Here is a 17706-nt window from a genome sequence, read left to right as displayed (position 1 = left end):
ACTTTAAACAGTAATAAATCATAAAGTCACAGTAAAACAAGACACAACATAGCAATCTAGTAAGATAAAGTAACACTATAAAGACCATTTTCAATTTTGGAGAAATCCATACTACTTAATTTCTTTTTTCCCCATTTTATTTTCTGAGAATCTAACCTGTTCCTGAACATCTTCAAATTCTGAGCTGAGTAGTTCTATGAAGATAGGAACAGCTCCTGCTTGGATCACAATCCGAGTTTGAAGGGAATTTCCAGAGGCAATGTTAGTCAGAACCCAGGCAGCTTCAAACTGCATTAGGAGACAGAAAAAGCTTCAGCCACTGATTTTTAAAATATAATATGAAATTCCATTTTATTTCTATTTACAGGGTCACATATAAATTACCAATAACAAGAAACACAGGGATGTGTTTAATATCTGAGTATCTAGTATCTAAGCATCTATGGTTTCTCCAGTGATCTAACTTAGAAGTCAGATCAAACTAGATCTAAGAAAAAGGATATAGAAGGTTAAACAGAAATTACTGCTTTCGTTCACAATATAATTGCAAATAACCATATTTTAGTGTCTAAAACAGCCTATTTATATTGTATCAGTTCTCAAATTTAGAAGAGCTTTATCTTCAGCTCCATTTAATATCCTCCCCATAGCTTCCTGAAAGGGAAATATAAAAAAAACTCCATACGAAACTCAATACCACCCTTATGATATGGGTGCTATAGAAACCAGAGCCCCATCTTCTTCTGTACTGCCAGTTCTACAGGGACGTTCAGCACCAGCTCATGGCCTCTCTTTTCTTTAAATTTCCTGGGTAGTCTGATAGTTTTTAGTTGCATCATCTATCAAATAGTCAAGAGAAATTTCTCTAAAAGTAGCAAAATTTTGCTAATTACGTGTAAGCCTCGCCCACAAATGGTTGCTAGTAGTTCACAATTGAGACGTCCTTGCTTATTGACCATTCATTCAACAACCAAAGTTACCGAAGCAATGAACAAATGATAGTTACACTTGATCCTCAAAGTTACAGCTGCAAAGGCCCAGCCATCACTGCTGCCCTGCAATACACAACTGACCTTCATCATCTTCCTTTCATTGCTAACAAGGTCCACTGACCAACCTGGTCCTCTGTGGCTGTTGGTTATGCCAGGCCTTCTTCCCAAGGCTGCTTGCGCCCTTCTCCAAATAGCATGCTCCATTCTCATAATGCTTCTAAAAGCTTCTGAGGCCTTCCAAAGCATTGCAAGATGGTTGTGCACACCAGTCTCCAAATTGTGCACACCATTCTCACAATGCTTCTGAGGCCTTCCAATGCATTGCAAGAACAGCATGTGCAAATTGAAAAATGGTAGGCACAGTCTTATGAGGTTTCAGATTTCAGAAGCCATTCAAAGCATGTGCATGTTATTTGTACAATGGCGCACACTATTTGGATAATTTGCCTTAAGTCACATTTTTATAAACAAGCCATAGTGCAAATAGTGGTTTAAGGCACATGTTCAAAGTGATTAATATGGGGAAAACAAATAAAAAGGAAGAGAAAGAAAAGATTTGGCTGCTTAAAGCCCACCCTTTTAAAATGAACATCTTGGGGTGTAATTAAAAGGGGAGATAATGCCATTAAAATCTCCAGAATTATCTTCCTTTATTTTCATAACTCCAATTATAGATACTAAAATATTTGAGTCCAGGCTTGTATCCCTTTAGAGCAGGGGTGTCAAACTGCCAGCCCATGGGCCAGTTGCATCATGTAGAGGTCACGCCCACCCCAGCTCCAGCAATGCAAAAAGTCACGATACGTCACAACATATCACATGATGTGGCGAGTTTGACACCCATGCTTTAGAGAGAGACAGACAGAAATTGATAACAATAGGGAAAGCTTCAGGGAAGGGAAAAAGCAGCCCTTAGTCTTCAATCTACTACCTGAACAACATTACAAGGCTCATGGACCAAACTGTCTGAAACCAGTATTAATTCACACTAATACTGATCCTTTGTACAGATTTGTGTAAAGAACTCTACCAAACAACACAATGTAAATCGTGACAAACAAACATATTCCACTTTTGTAGCCTTATGGTAGGTAACTTTATGCAACAGCAAGTGTTGCTGACATCTGTTAGATGTATTCCCTAGTATATATACCAACATAACTGGTTAAGAAATAGTATGATTTATCAGAGATAACTAAATTGACTGATTTGATCAAAAAAAAATTATTTTTGTTTCTACTTGGAAACCGCTTCTAGACTTTGTGCTTGAGGTGGAAAAAAATGAAACTTTGATTTTGGATTTTACTAATCAGATAGATTGGTTGTTATAGAAATGGCTAATTTATAATATTATGTAAAAGTAAAATGATGTTACTATTTTATTCTACTGCACCAAAGGGAGCTGGAAGTAAATGCCTTTTCTTTCTTTTCCCCTTCTTTTCTACATTTTCCCTTTTCCCTCCCCTATTTTTCCTATTATTTGCTTTTGTATTTGTATTTTATATTATAAACTAATAAAACAAACAAACAAAAAGAAATGTTATGATTAAAATATAGAATCCTAAGAGTAATATAAGAAAAATACATTAGTTTTAACATCCTTGGGAGATTAGATGAATTGATAGTGAGAAAATGCCTTGATGAATTCTGTCTTCCATCTTAATTTAAACTGAAGGGATTTTGCACACAAACATCTCACTAGTAGAGGGGAAGATGTTATAGCACAGGGGTGTCAAACTGGTGGCCCGCGGGCTGGATGTGTCACGTGCAGGCCACACTCACTCCGGCTCCGCAAAGGCAAAAAATGTCGCAATATGTCATGTGACGCGATCGAGTTTGACACCTGTATTTATAGCATATCAAGAGCATCATTAAAGTTTACTATTAAAGATGCATTTACATGTATATTTATGCATCCATTTTGGGGTTAAACAATTTATAAGCAAAGAAATAGGAAATAAAAACTAACATTCACTCCTCCCAACTGAGTGGAAATAAACTAAAATGAGACAATGTTCTTTGTACAAATAATTTTTTTTAAAGCTGAACTATTAAGTTCTTCATGATAAAAGATTTCGAGCTGTCATACAGTACTTTGACTTCAGTGAGTTTAGATTTTTTAAAATTATGTATGAATATGCATTTTACAACTAACAAATACACACAAACATCACACCTGTAATGTGCAGTTTTCCTTCCGCTTCAGGAACTCCACAAACCTGGCAACAACTCCTGGTGTGCTGATAACTTCATCTATAGGTGGATTTGGTTCTGTTTGAAATGATACAAAATAAAAATATATTAAAATAACACTGTTATCCTTTAAATATGAAGCAATTTAACATTTGAGCAGGTAGCTATAGTATGGTTTGTATCATAAATGTAACTGATCTTTTAACTGATTTTAATTATAAAATATATGATAGAATTTAGTATAAAGTACATAAATAGATTCATGTTAAAGGTTTTAAACAATTTGTGCACTCATGTATCATCCCAACTATTTCTCTCTCACATACCACTTTGTAGAATTTAACTTTTCACCAACTAGCTTTCTGTACCTATAAATCAAATGATTCTAGAGAAACACATGCAGACAGGGTCTATGTTCTTTATTTCTTTCCCTTTCTAAAAGACTTATTTTATTTGCCTCTAAAGAACATGCCTCTAGTTAGATAGACTGAAATTCTCCAGGCTTCTTTCCCTTCGCTTTCCTCTCAGTTCAGTTTTCTTTCTCCTTCAGCTCTGGCCTGTTCTCACCTGATAGGCTTTTTCTCCATAATAGAGAAAAGTACATTATAGACTGTAAACTGTAAAAAGACTTGAATAATCCAGCTATTTTATCATTATGTTATTTCCTTAATAAACCTTATATTTTAGTTTCTTTCATGCAAGTGCCTGCCCCAAGACTAGAAATTTGAAAGTGGGTCATTGTAAGGAGAATGGAAAACTAGTCTTCACCACACTTTTCAATGTCCCAGTCCCTCCTCCCATCTAATGATGACAACAAATATGCAAACAAGTGTGTGGAACCAGGAATGGAACCTGAATAGTCTCAAACTTATTTGTTTAATTTAGCTATAGCTGAATGGTTCTGGAAAAAGAGTGTTTGCTGAAAAATTCTCTGTCTTCCACAGTGAGAGAGGAGGAAGAAAAGGACATTTTTTAAAAAAAAGCAGCATGTGGGAATGATACAACAGGTGACTCTAGGAGAAATACACATCCCCAATTTCTACTTCAATAAGAGAAAGCAACAAAAATTTGCAGTTATATACTGCAAATACAGAGACAGAAGGTATGCAGCTGAAATTCAGCAATTCTATTTGGGATCTATATATTTCATTCTAGAAGGCATTTTCCTGTTCATAAGTTTTCTTCAATTTAATGTTATTGGATTTTATTGCACTTAATTGTAATTACCAATAATCCAGCTTTTTTATGCTAAATATCTGCATCTCTATTTCAATCTGCAGCCCCTAAATCTGTTCAACAATTTTTCTTAGGAATGTGACTTTACTCTCTAAAGCAGAAAAGTAAAAGAAGCATCTTTTTATGTGGCATTTTGAAATGTTTTCAATATTTATTATATTGAATTTTAAACCTAACTTTTCCTGGTGTTAATTTTATTTTATTTCTGTGCCATTTATCTTGAGTTTTTGGAAACAGAAAGGAAAAATATTAAATAAATCAATAGTGAATACTCTACATCAGTGGTTCTCAACCTGTGGGTCGGGACCCCATTTGGGGTCGAATGACCATTTCATGGGGGTCGCCAAACCATGCTGTCCGCCATTTTTTTCCCTTTTCCCTAGCTGTCCTACTCCCTCTTATTGGTTGCCACACCCACTTGGGGGTCACCACAACATGGGGAACTGTATTATGGGGTCACGGCACTAGAAAGGTTGAGAACCACTGCTCTACATCTAACCAGAAATTCAACTGAACAAATCTAGTAATAATATAGAGAACATCTGGATTAAAAAACAAGTGGGGTAACAAGTAAAAACTACTATGTTGGTGTCAATTACTGTTTGCCCACATATGGAAAAGATGCTGCAAGTGTATCTAAAACCAAATTACAAATATTTTAAAAAGGGAAGGGGATGAGTTTAATCATTCAAACCAACCATTGAAAGAAATTCTGCCAAGTATAATTCTGACGAAATTTCTGACTTGTGTCAAATTACTCCTTCAGAGGGTGAAGGAAGGTCAGCTATTCTTAGCATGAATCTAATAAAAACATTAAGATTTAATTAAATTTGACTATAGTCAAAAACATACCTTAAACCTCAAAAAGTGGATCCTGTGGCAGAACACTCTTATGGGAAAAGGAGCTTAAGATACATGAGAGTTTCTTTAAAAGAAGATACTAAAAGCACTATCACAAACAATTCCAGTGAATAAAAATTCCAGAGGCATGAAAAGAAGCCCATGTGACAATTAAAAAACATAGTGTTATTGAAAGCTAAAGTTCAGAGTTTGTGAAAGATGCTGAGCATAAAGATGGATGCATTGAGCATAGAATTATAAGAATCAGTATTAGGGCCTAGTACCTTTTTTTTTTTACATAATTACTTTATTTAGGAGGTGGCAGAATGCTTATTCAATCTGTAGATGGCTTAAAATTGGATGGGATAGTTAATATTCTTATTAGAAAAAGAAATTATGATGATCTAGCTGCAAAAATGGCAAATATAAGTTAACTCTTGATCAACAGAATTGTAATTTCTAAACCATTCTGCATTGCTCTAACCATCCCAAATACTGTGTCTCATTCTGAGCCCTATATTTTAAGGATTCAGGACAACTGGAACTGTTCATGGAAAAGTGAAGAAGATGATCAAGGGACCAAAACCTAAGTACTGTGAAGAGAGTTGAAAGAATTATGCAAAATCAAGTCTTAAGGACAGAATATTTAAAAGAGAATAGGAAAGCCCTGTTCAAATATCTCATGCAGAAGGTGTTCCCCATTGTTGCAGAATCCAAATAGAACCATGGATTTAAGTTGCAGGAAGGCAAAGTTCAATTAGGTTATACAAGTGTTTTAACAGGTGGGAAAATAGAGTTTTGACAAATTGTGGACATAACTTAAAAAAGAAACATGATAAACTATGCAGTAACAACCAGTTATATTCAATATGCTAGTGATTAGATATTAAACATTGCCTTTAAGTATTAATAAAGACCAGGAGTAGCATTTGGATCTTCATTTTGTGTTGCAGAATTAAGAAAATGATTACATAAATATTTTAAAGAAGGGTGTGTGATGAGAAAGGATATAGGAAAACTATAAAAGATGTTGTGAGTGTTAAGTGATCTATAAAAGAAGAACCCAACAGCAAAGATGCTATGTGAAATCTACTTGAAGCAAACAAATCCTTGCAATTACCATGAAGATCCTTTTCCTTCAGTGGATAGAGGGAAATCCTCTTCTGGGTTGCTCCTCCCATTCAGTCTGATAACTAAAGGTTTCGCATGCTCCCACTGTGGAAGGAAGCAGCCCCTCCCCTTCAGTTTTTGAGATAAACTCCTTCAGAATAGAGAAGGATGAAAAACAAAAGATAAACAGGAACAGGTGTTTTCTCTTCCTCTGCTGGGTGAGCATTCACTTGAAAGGGATAGAAACAGTCTATGCCCATCAAGATGGCAATTTTTCTCTCCCTCAAGATATTGGTTACATAGAGAGGAGGCCCCCTGTGAGGTAGTGTAGTCTCCTTTGCCCTCGGGGGAGATGGGTCATGAGGGTTGTATGGGGAGAGGTCTGCCAAGGTTACCTGGTGCATCCAATGGCAGAAGTCCAGATGAAACGCCGATCACTTGGTCGTGGGAGGTGGGAGATTGGCTGCTCGTTGTCTCTAGGCTTAGTCCCTTCCTACCCCATGGTCTCTCAGCTCTTCATGGGGTTTGAGGGAGTTCTGTTCACCTGCAGAGGTGGCACAAGTGGAATCTATTGACTCAGCTGTTGAGCCAAGAACTGCTCTTGGGGTAGTCTGTGGAAGGGAGGCTGCTGCCGAGGGGTAGGGGAAAGATTTTAGGAGGAAGACAGGTACCTCTTCAAATCAGAGATATACTGTATGTTTTGATCCTCCTCTTAGGGCAAGTGGAGAAGAGCAACCCAGATAAGGAAAATGGTTCCTCCACAATGGTGGAACACTGATGATCCCTAAATGTATGTTTTACAAAACTGAATGAACTATAATGGGCACTCGTTGAACCTCTATTAGATACCTTGGGAAATTATTTGGGTGAGGGTCTCTCACAAGCCCAAAATTTAAGGGAAAATTTTTATAAAATGTTTTATAGATGGCACCTTGTGGAATCTATTGACTCAGCTGTATGAGCCAAGAACTGCTCTTGGGGTAGTCTGTGGAAGGGAGGCTGCTGCCGAGGGGTTTGGAAAGATTTTAGGAGGAAGACAGGGAAATCAGAGATATACTGTATGTTTTGATCCTCCTCTTAGGGCAAGTGGAGAAGAGCAACCCAGATAAGGAAAATTTCCTCCACTGTGGAACACTGGATCCCTAAATGTATGTTTTACAAAACTGAATGAACTATAATGGGCACAAAATTTTGAAGAACCGGTTCTATTAGATACCTGGGAAATTATTTGGGTGAGGAATGTTAAATTCACACAAGCCCAAAATTTAAGGGAAAATTTTTATAAAATGTTTTATAGATGGCACCTTGATCCACAAAAAATGTTCCGTATGTATCCTGACTTACAGCCTAAATGTTGGAGATGTGGATGTTTGGATGCTACTTATTATCATATTTGGTGGTCATGTAAAAATATAAAAGCTTTTTGGATTAAGATATGGTGGAATATCCAAAGAATTTTTAGAAGAAGGGTAAAATTTACTCCACAATTGTTTTTGTTAGGTATTGTTTCTGATTGTGATATTAAAGAGATTACATTGATGTTAAATTTAATTACAGCAGCAAGGTTGTTAGTAGGACAATATTGGAAGAAGGAATCTTTGCCTACCCTGCAAGAGTGGTTTTTTAAAGTTTCTTATTTGGCGGAAATGGCAAAGATTTCGGCTTTCTTGAAAGACCAATCGCAAGAGAAGTATTTTTTGGTATGGAAAAAATGGATAAACTTCATACAATATAAGCTGGATATAAAAAAATATTATTTAGCTTTTCAATAACTTATACTTAAAATTCAAGATATTATATAGATTTTATAGCCTTTTTTTCCTTTTTTCTTTTTCTTTTTTTTCTTTATTTCTTCTTATTTTCTTGTATTTCCTTGTATTTTTGTTTTTTTATATATATATATTATTGTTAATTATTTTATAATCTGTTTAATTGGTGTATTTAGATTTGCTTATGGTTTATATCTATTTTAAGACTTTTTGGAAAAATTTTAATTAAGCCTGTATCCAACTCTGGGAAGGTCGGGGGAGGGTAGGGGGGGTTGGGGGGTTCGGGGAAGGGATTTGTATTGTTCTGTAAAATTTTAAAAATTTTCAATTAAAAAAAAAACTGAATGAACTATAGATCTATATAAAGTCTAATCATGTAGAGAAAGAGCAGAGCAGACTTCATCTACAGAGTAATCTACATATGTAACTTCTATGGACAATGCACTAGTTCATTCTCTATTTTCCGACTTTGCACTTTCTATGACTTCACCTCCAAAAGTACATTGTAGTATGAGGAGTATACATGTATATGAATGAATAATGAATGGAATAGGTAATTAAAATATATTGTTTAGAATTATAAGCTCATTTCATCCACCTGCTTCTCCTATACATAAATATTTCTCCATAAGATTTATATAAAATATGAATTATTTTTCACTGTGTTCTAAATTTCTTTCCTCTTTTAAACTTGATATCGTGAAAATAGGTCTACAATCTCTTTGGGTGGTGGGTATTATCTGGTATTCTGAAAACCCATTATGAGTTCAGCTGCAAAATGATTACTGAGTGGGCATATACCCGGATTGGAATAAACAGTTGCTAGAGCAATGCAGTGATTAAGATCTGAAGATACATAAATAGAAACCTGTTAGGATTTCCTAACTAAATGTAACTTTTCCTAAGACTCTATTCTTGCTGTGCCAGCCCCAAGACCAAGAAAAAATGCAGCTGCTTTAAACTTTTTGAGTCAGGTGCAATGCACATATCTAAGAATGCTCTGGATTACATTTTGCCCTCTGAATTCACATCACTGTATAGCTCTACCAGTTTCAAGGCACCGATTTCCCAGAGAGAGTCTCCACCAAGACATGACCTACGACCTCTATTTACCTTTGTCTATTTTCTGGACATGAAACAGAAATACAGGGAAGCAGCCATTCACCATGCATTTTTCTAGGAGAATTTAGGGATCACAGGCATTCTCAGAAATAATGAAATAGTTGCACATTTGCTCTACATTTGCAAGATGCCATCCATCCAATATTTTAAATCATTTTTTTAAAGGTAGGAAGTTGAATGGAAATGAGCCTGATGAACATCCAGGGAGGTTTCTTTGGGCACTGGTATTCCTGGGCTCCTTACCTGGCATCCTGTTAATGTGTAGTAACTGCTAATAATAGGACAACTTCGATGGAAACCCATAATACATGCCTAGGAGCAGCAACTTTCTCTAGTACTCTTGCACTCACCTTTTGAAAGAAGTTTTCGGAACTTTTGGGTAGCTGAGAGCTGCTGTTCTGGACTATTGGAAAAGATCATCTCAGTCATGTCAGAGGTGATCACTGCATTCTACAATTCCAAATGGGGAAAAATACTTAAAAACATTGCTTCAAAATTCAAAAAATTAAATTGAAATTCTTAAATTTAAGAACGTTTAAGTAATTAAATTGGACTCTAAGAGTCATTGTTCTCATTCACGAGGGTTTTTTTGTAAAATAAGTAGTTTCAAAAAGACAACTGAATTCAACAAAAACAATTCCAAGTGCAAATGAAGAAATTAAAATCTTAAAATATATTTCATTATTAAATAAAAATTCCAAAAGCAACTCTGGGAGCTAAGATTTGGATAACTGCAAAGATGATTTTTTTTTTCCTTCCATATCCATATTCAATTTAAGGAATATATTCACATAACAGAAACAGAATTCATATGAACAGGGCTACGTTCTTGAAAGAAACATATAATAGTGCTATATATTATCATTATTGCTTTATTAATATTTATACTGATATACAATGGCTAAGAAAGTTATAAAGAAAAGGAAGAATACTGAAGTTTAGTGAAGTATTAAGAACTATACAGTGAGTGCATTTAAATATTATTTAGCACACATAGAACTGTCTCCATTAGAACCTTGAGTCAATTAAAAAGAATTTATCTATTTATTTATTTTAGAATTCATCTATTTATTTTAAAGGTATAATCAATTTAAGTACAATATGATCAAAACAACAGTTCTGGAAAAAATATTTTTAGATAATTGTGATAGTTGCATGAACTGTTTTCTCTACAAAAAAGAGAAAGGTGAGTCACTTGCTGTGAAAATTCTCTCTGGTTTGATGCAAAGGAGACATCCTGGGAAGCTAAGAGAACCACACTAGTAAAGGGTGCTGTTATACTAGTTCTGCCAAAGTCCTCATTTCAGGTCTTAATCATGACTAACTAAAAGGCTGTCAAAGAACCCCTATTGAAATAACTGATGCAAGAGTGGAAAAAATCTTCCCATTCCTTAGATGGGGTTACTTAAACACCAAGGAAAGTCACTGCAAGTGAAATATGACCTAATACAGGTAGTCCTCAACTTACAACAGTTAATTTAGTAACCGTTCAAAGTTACAACGGCATTGAAAAAAGTGACTTATGACCATTTTTTACATGACTGTTGCAGCATCCCCATGGTCACATAATCAAAATTCAGATGCTTGACAACTGACTCATATTTATGATGGTTGCAGCGCTCTGGATCATATGATCAACTTTTGCGACCTTCTGACAAACAAAGTCAATGGGGAGGCCAGATTCACTTAATAACCCTGTTACTAACTTAACAAATGCAATGATTCACTTAACAATTGTGGGGAAAATTCATAAAATGGGGCAAAACTCATTTAACAAATGTTTCACTTAGCAACATAAATGTTGGGCTCAATTGTAGTCATAACTCAAGGACTACCTCTACCTCATTCACACCAAACTATAAAGGATCTTCAGAATAGTTGACTAATGTTCTCTTTCCCCTTTGGTGTTTGAAGACATCCAAACATGGAACAACACTCAAACTATTTTTTATAGAATGGAAACAACCCACTGAACCTATGAAACAAAAAGGACCTGTGGTAAACCTTAACATTCAAAAGCTTCTTCTGCAAAGCCACACTTTAATTTTGTAAATTATTGAATTTGAAAGGGTTAGATCAAGTGGCAGCACTGTCTCCAGTGCAGAAACATTAACAGAGTATACTAACAAGACAGCTGTGACCCTAAAGAATGGGAACTGTAGTGAAAGGGTTCTGGAAATATCTCACTATATATAGCTAAGTAAGTTAGGCCCTAACCATTAGGCCAGGTGAAAAGATGCAGCCAGTCAAAAAAAAATAGGTATTTTTAATAATACAGATTTTTAATGATGTAAATCCAATTGCAGCAAAAGTGATGGGTGAGAGAATAATCTCTTGAGACCTGTGAAAGATCTAATTCAAACTGACAAAATCCCCTCTGAGGCAGTGGTCCCCAACCCCCGGTCCGTGGACCGGCACCGGGCCGCAGCATACCAGCAACCCGACCATGCAAACAAGTGAAGCCCCATCCAATGGATGCAGGCAGCACATGAAACCATGACCCCTATGGTCCGTGGAAAAATTTTCTCCCACAGAAAACGGTCCCTGGTGCCCAAAAGGTTGGGGGCCTCTGCTCTAAGAGACAGAGATTTTTTTGGAGATTGAGAGGGCTGTCGGCTTTGTGCTGAAGACCTTTAGGGACTAAAGGCTGAGAGAAAACCGACCTCTGGTTGAAGTAATTTGGCAGTGAGGCTTTGAGAACATGTAGGTTCTACAAAAGGAATCTAGGCATTGCAGGTGAGTTAGAAATATTGCCTTTTGAGGAAGTTTCTATTGATAAGAACAGATCTCAAAGAAAGTTTGCCTGTAAAAGGAAGGAGGTGTAAGGTTTGCCGTTTCCAGCCTCTGAACACTAGGAGGCCATAACATGTTGCTCATGTGTTGATGGAGATTCAGCATTAGACTTATTACTAAATAATCAATCATTTAAAATACCCTTCAGAGGGAAACTAAAATGGTAACTAGTATTGGTATGGAGTATTACAGAATGCTTACTGGGCATTTACTTCCAAATCCACACACAGTTTCTCCTAAATTAGGTCTCTGGCTATTTTATATTTATTTCTTATATCAATTTATATGACCAGCCATCTCATAATTGCAACTCTGTTGTACACATAGGATTAAAACCAGACAATACCAAAAACAGCTAGGAAAGAATGGCAGCCAAAGAAAAACCTCACTCAAATAAGAAATTGCTTAAGTTCCAGAGAGCACCAGTTTGGGTGTAGTGATAGTTACAAACCCAGAGACCATGAGTTCTAATTTACAGCTTAGGCACAAAGCCAGCTCTTGGGCCCTAGGAAACAGGTAAGGACAAATCACTTCAAAAAATCTTGCCAAGAAAACTGCAGGGACCTGTCCAGAATTAGGCCCAACTGAATGGGGAAAAAAAAGTTCCAAAGAAAGATACAATGGAAAATCAATTTATTTCATTTTCAGTTTGAATCAGGGGTGTAAAAAAAATAATACGCCATTGATTTTGTTAGAAGCAATATGAGATTGAAAGAAGATATGGGACAAAAGCTAGCAAGAATGAAGTTCAGTGGTTCAAGTCTCCCTTTAAATAATCAGATATAGCTTTGAAAATGATGTTAGGCTAGGGTCCCCCCTCCCTCAGCAGTGTGAATATCCTGCAGAAATACTGTAGCTTGGAGGTTTTCAGAGAGATTGTTTCTCCTATATAGAACAGAATGACTTATGTACCTTGTACATTTTCAAAAGTACATGAAGCCAGTGTCTGCTTCCTTTCCTTCTCTACATTTTAAACTTTTTAAAAAGCAAAGAAAGAAACTACTGGAAGAGAAGTCATCCTCTCTTTAATTACATCCTGTAAACCTATCAAAACCAAAGAGTCCAAATATCTGTTCAGTTAATTGCAAGATTAAATTTAAAAATATAGATTTAGACTTTTTAAAAAAGCTCTAAGAATTTACTTTTTCAATTGTTTAAAACTGTTTATCTGCCAGTGGCTTGAAATTACTGAAAATAGAGCTTATAAATACTATAACACATATACAGTAGATAGACCAACTGTTGTTTATCTGGGTTTTTTCCCCAGCGCAAAAATGCAGCATACTTAATTTGAGAATGCTCATGCAATTAGCAGATATCTTGATTCCAGAGAATTGCATTTTGGTTTACAGCTTTAGAAAATATCATTAATGAAATTATTAAAATGGTTGGTCGCACAGTCAGCCAGATGTTCAGAATGGATTTGGCATTTCATTATGGACTTACAGATGTCATTTCCATGTTATTCATTTGAGTTTCATGGAAACCGCCATCTGACATAACTTCCTCCTCTGTCTCTTCATCAGCTGTGGCAACATTTCTACGTTTAAATAACTAGAAAAGAAATGCAATGATATTAAAATTAAAGGTATGTAATTTTGAGAATAAAACAATTCACAATTTATCAAACAATCATAGGGTCCTAGACTCTATAACCTCTTCAGTAATGTTTGAAAATAAATGCTGGGAGGGACATGAAATAATATAACTGTTGAAGAAAATGAAGATTATACAATCAACTATATACAATGGATGTAGAAAGTCTACACATCCCTGTTAAAGTGCCAGGTTTTTGAGATGTAAAAAAAACCAGACCAAGATAAACCACTTCAGATTTTTTTTTCAGCTTTAACATAATATATAAATTGTAATATTCAATTGAAAAACATCTGAAATCTTTTTGGGGGAAAAATAAAAAATGTACAGTAACCATGGTCACATAAAGATGCACAATCTTACACTAATACCTTGGTGAAGCACTTTTGATTTTATGACAGCACTCAGTCTTCTGGGGTAGGAGCCTGGCACATCTTGGGCATTTGGAATCTTTGCCCATTCTTCCTTGCAAAAGTGCTCCAAATCTGTCAAGATTCCAAGGGCATCTCTTGTACACAGAGCTTTTCAGGTCATCCCACAGATTTTTAATTGGATTCCGGTTTGGATCCTGGGTGAGTCATTCCAAAATTTTGATCTTCTGGTGAAGCCATTCTTTTGTTGACTTGGAGGTATGCCTTGGATTGTTGTCATGTTGAAAAGTGAAATTCCTCTTCATTATCAGCATCAGAGGCCTGAAGGTTTTGTGCCAAACGTACTTTTTGGAATTATGGTCAGAAAGTTCAACCTTAGTCTCATCAGACCATAACACATTTTCCCATAATGCTTTTGTCAGACTTGACATAGGTTTTTGCAACAAGTTTTCTTTGTAAGAAAAGCTTCCATCTTGCCACCCTACTCCAAAGCCCAGACATATGAACAATACAGTAGATTGTTGTCACATAAAGTACACAACCAGTACTTGCCAGAACTTCCTGTAGTTCCTTTAATGTTGTTGTAGGCCTCTTAGCAGCCTCTTGGACCAGTTTTGTTTTATTATCAATTTTGGAGGAACGTCCAGTTCTTAATAATGTCACTGTTGTGGTCTATTTTCTCCATCTGATGCTGACTGTTTTCACTGTGTTCCATGATATATCTAATGCCTTGGAAATTTTTTGTACCCTTTCCTGACTAATACTTCCCAACAATAAGATCCTTTTGATGGTCTGTAAGTTCTTTGCAGGCTATGGCTTTTGCTATAAGAGGCAACTGAGTAAATGTCAGAAAAAATCTACTACAACAGCTGAACTTTATACGGGTTTAGTCAGTCACTTTAATTGATGGCAGGTATGTACTGACTAATATTTAACTTCAGTATGCATGTGATTGGTTAATTCTGAACATAGCCACATCCCTACTTATGAGGGTGTACACACTTATGCAACCATGTTATTGTAAGTTTTCATTGTTATTTTTACTCCTAAAAAATTCTGGTTTGTTTTTCAATTGAATTATATAGCTTATATGTTATATTAATGGTGGAAAAAGTTCTGATGTGATTTATTTTGGTCTGGGTTTTTTTTACTTATCAAAAATCTGGCATTTTAACAGGGATGTTTAGACTTTCTATATCCATTGTATATTATGGAAAAGTGTGTAAATTGAGGCAAAATACAAAACAATTGTGCAATATACTTGAAAAAGCCTACTCCCCCCCCACACACACTTTCAACTGTGATGTCTATCTTTATCTAGTTAGAAGACTGTGGATATTCTGCTGGTACATCCATAACAGAATGACTAAAGGCTAATAATATTCTTCAACAAAAAGTAATGGTCTCTGAATTTCAGTTTTGTTAGTCTGCTTTAAGCGGGACTTAAGAGTATAGTGGAGCAGGATCATCCAGTTCTCTTTATAGCAGTTTTAAAACATGAAATACTAGCCCTTCCAGAAGATTATCAACTAGATCAAAAGTTTCCAAACTTTCTTAGTTGCTGGTTTCCTTAATTTATTTAGTTTATAAGTCATAGAACTAGATATTGAAAAGTGCTCACAGCTCCTAATTAAACCTGTTTAGTTCACATATTTAAAAATAATCAGTGACATATTTTCTGTAAGTTGGTGAGTAGGTAATAATAAGCATAATCTGATATCCTACTAATTTTTGTGGCCTGGGGTGGAACAACAGAAGTTTTCCAAATTTCAATAGTTTCCAGTAGCAGAATACTCAACATATTTTACATTATTTCATCTAGAATATAAAGTGAATTCTTTAAATTACTCAGCACAACAATCTTAGAAAGTTTATATAAAACATTACGAATGGAACTCTTTTATCCAGCACTTGAAACCAAAGAACATCAAAAGCATGTCCAAAAGCTCATGTTTTCTCCTTTTGTATTATTTCACGAGAATATAATTACACATTTAAGAAATTTAATTTTCTAAGTAATAGGGAAGAAAAAATATTTATTATGTTCAGTGAACAATATATAATAAAATGTATTCCAATCTAAAACATGTTATATGTATATGGGAAGGGAAACATACATAACGACATTTAGATATACTTAGAATAACAGAACCATGTCCTTTTGAAAGAAAAAATTATAAACAGAACCAGTAAGAATGAACAGTTTTCTTTAAATGTGGTGTTATCAACTATGAATGTGTGCCAGCTTAAAAGAGGCACTGAAATAAACGTATTTTATAGTTTTGTTAGCCCTTTCATCACATGAGCAAAGCCTTAGTCAAAGGGGATGCCCTTTTATCTCCCTTCTAAGACTGCTGTGGGATGGCCTGTGAATTGAGCAAGGGAGAATGCCTTCTTATACTAAAGGATTGTGATTTGGTTAAATATTTGGCAGGATGAAGAGGCTAATCAAAAATATTTCCTCAGGAAGAGATGCTAAGTTTAATTGGCTAACAATTGTCTCAATTCATTGTCTCAAAGTTGCTGCTCCATTCTCATGTTTGAACATGCAGGGCTGATCTAAGGAAATTCCAGGATAAATCAAAATTATGAATAAGAATTCAGGGTGCCAGACTTAAGGTGATAGTATGAAAAAATTTGGCCCGGTATGTAAAAATATGAAAACAAGTGTTGGTTTCAATTATACTGCCAGTCTCACAGAAAAGATCTGCAATTGAGATACAGCAAGGAATTTGGAATGTTCCTTTGAAATTTAATCTGAATGCTTTCTAAAAGAACAAGGAATTGTACAAGCTTAGTTGGGCACAAAAAACAGCTGAGCTCTAACACTTGGAGTATTCAAGTAATAAATAATGCCTGTTTAATATATAAGAGTGATCGCAATGCTGCAGTAACTCTCTCGACTTTTATTATTTTATTTACTACCTGTGTTATATACTCTCTACGCATTTTCTGTGAGATCACGGCATGAAAGACTATGCCTATGCCTTGAAATTGAAATCAAGTGAATCTTAACAGTATATGTTCTTGAGAAATCCATGCTAACGTCAAGTAATCACTGAATTTTTTTTTCAAATGTTTACAGATCTGTCACTATGAACTGCACTAGCATCTTCCTAGGTATCAAAGTCAGACTGATTGGCCTTTAGTTCCTGGAACATTTTCTTATTTTTAAGATAAAGTCAACATTTGGCTTCTTTTACTTAATTGGCACTTCATCATCCAGGAAATTCATAGATATGGCACTGCCAATAAATTCTTTCAATATAGTACTTTTGGTAAATAATTACATCATTTTACTGTTTAAAATTCAAAAATTTCTAAACTGTTATCACAAATATATAAAATAAATGCTTTTATTACCTGCCAGAAAGTATGTCTTTCTTAAAATCAATTAAGAATTCCATTAAACCAATTAAAATTTTGGGAAATCCTTTGGTTTAAAAAAATTAAAATGCAGGAACATAAAACATAAAATTTTACAATAGAGATAATTTTATTCATTTCTTTTTTTATTCATTTCTTAATTTTATTAACAGAGTTTTTCTTAATTATCTTTGAACATATGACTTTCTGGGAGGAATATTTTTGTTCCATTTCCCCCCTTTTGTTTTGTTCCTTGATAATTTGATTTTCTACTAAATGTTCTACGTATATATGTATTCATGGATGTACATATGTATG

General features: G+C 35.1%; 1 protein-coding gene across 2 annotated transcripts in view; it reads right to left on the bottom strand.

Annotated features, from left to right (window-relative positions):
* The window catches only part of LOC120298752 (importin subunit alpha-5), a 49576-nt gene that overhangs the window by 15099 nt on the left and 16771 nt on the right, over positions 1-17706 (bottom strand). For both annotated transcript variants that reach the window (XM_039322751.1, XM_039322752.1), the window contains exons 3-6: positions 13502-13609; positions 9613-9712; positions 3169-3263; positions 157-288 (exon numbers count right to left, since the gene is read on the bottom strand). In XM_039322751.1, the coding sequence (XP_039178685.1) occupies positions 157-288; positions 3169-3263; positions 9613-9712; positions 13502-13609 (435 nt within the window). The remainder of the gene's footprint in view (positions 1-156; positions 289-3168; positions 3264-9612; positions 9713-13501; positions 13610-17706) is intronic.

This window comes from Crotalus tigris, unplaced genomic scaffold (genome assembly GCF_016545835.1).
Source record: "Crotalus tigris isolate CLP2741 ecotype Arizona unplaced genomic scaffold, ASM1654583v1 scf7180000024124.1850442, whole genome shotgun sequence".
Taxonomy (NCBI): domain Eukaryota; kingdom Metazoa; phylum Chordata; class Lepidosauria; order Squamata; family Viperidae; genus Crotalus; species Crotalus tigris.
The sequence above is the reverse complement of the archived record's forward strand: the minus strand, read 5'-3'. Positions and strand labels throughout refer to the sequence as shown.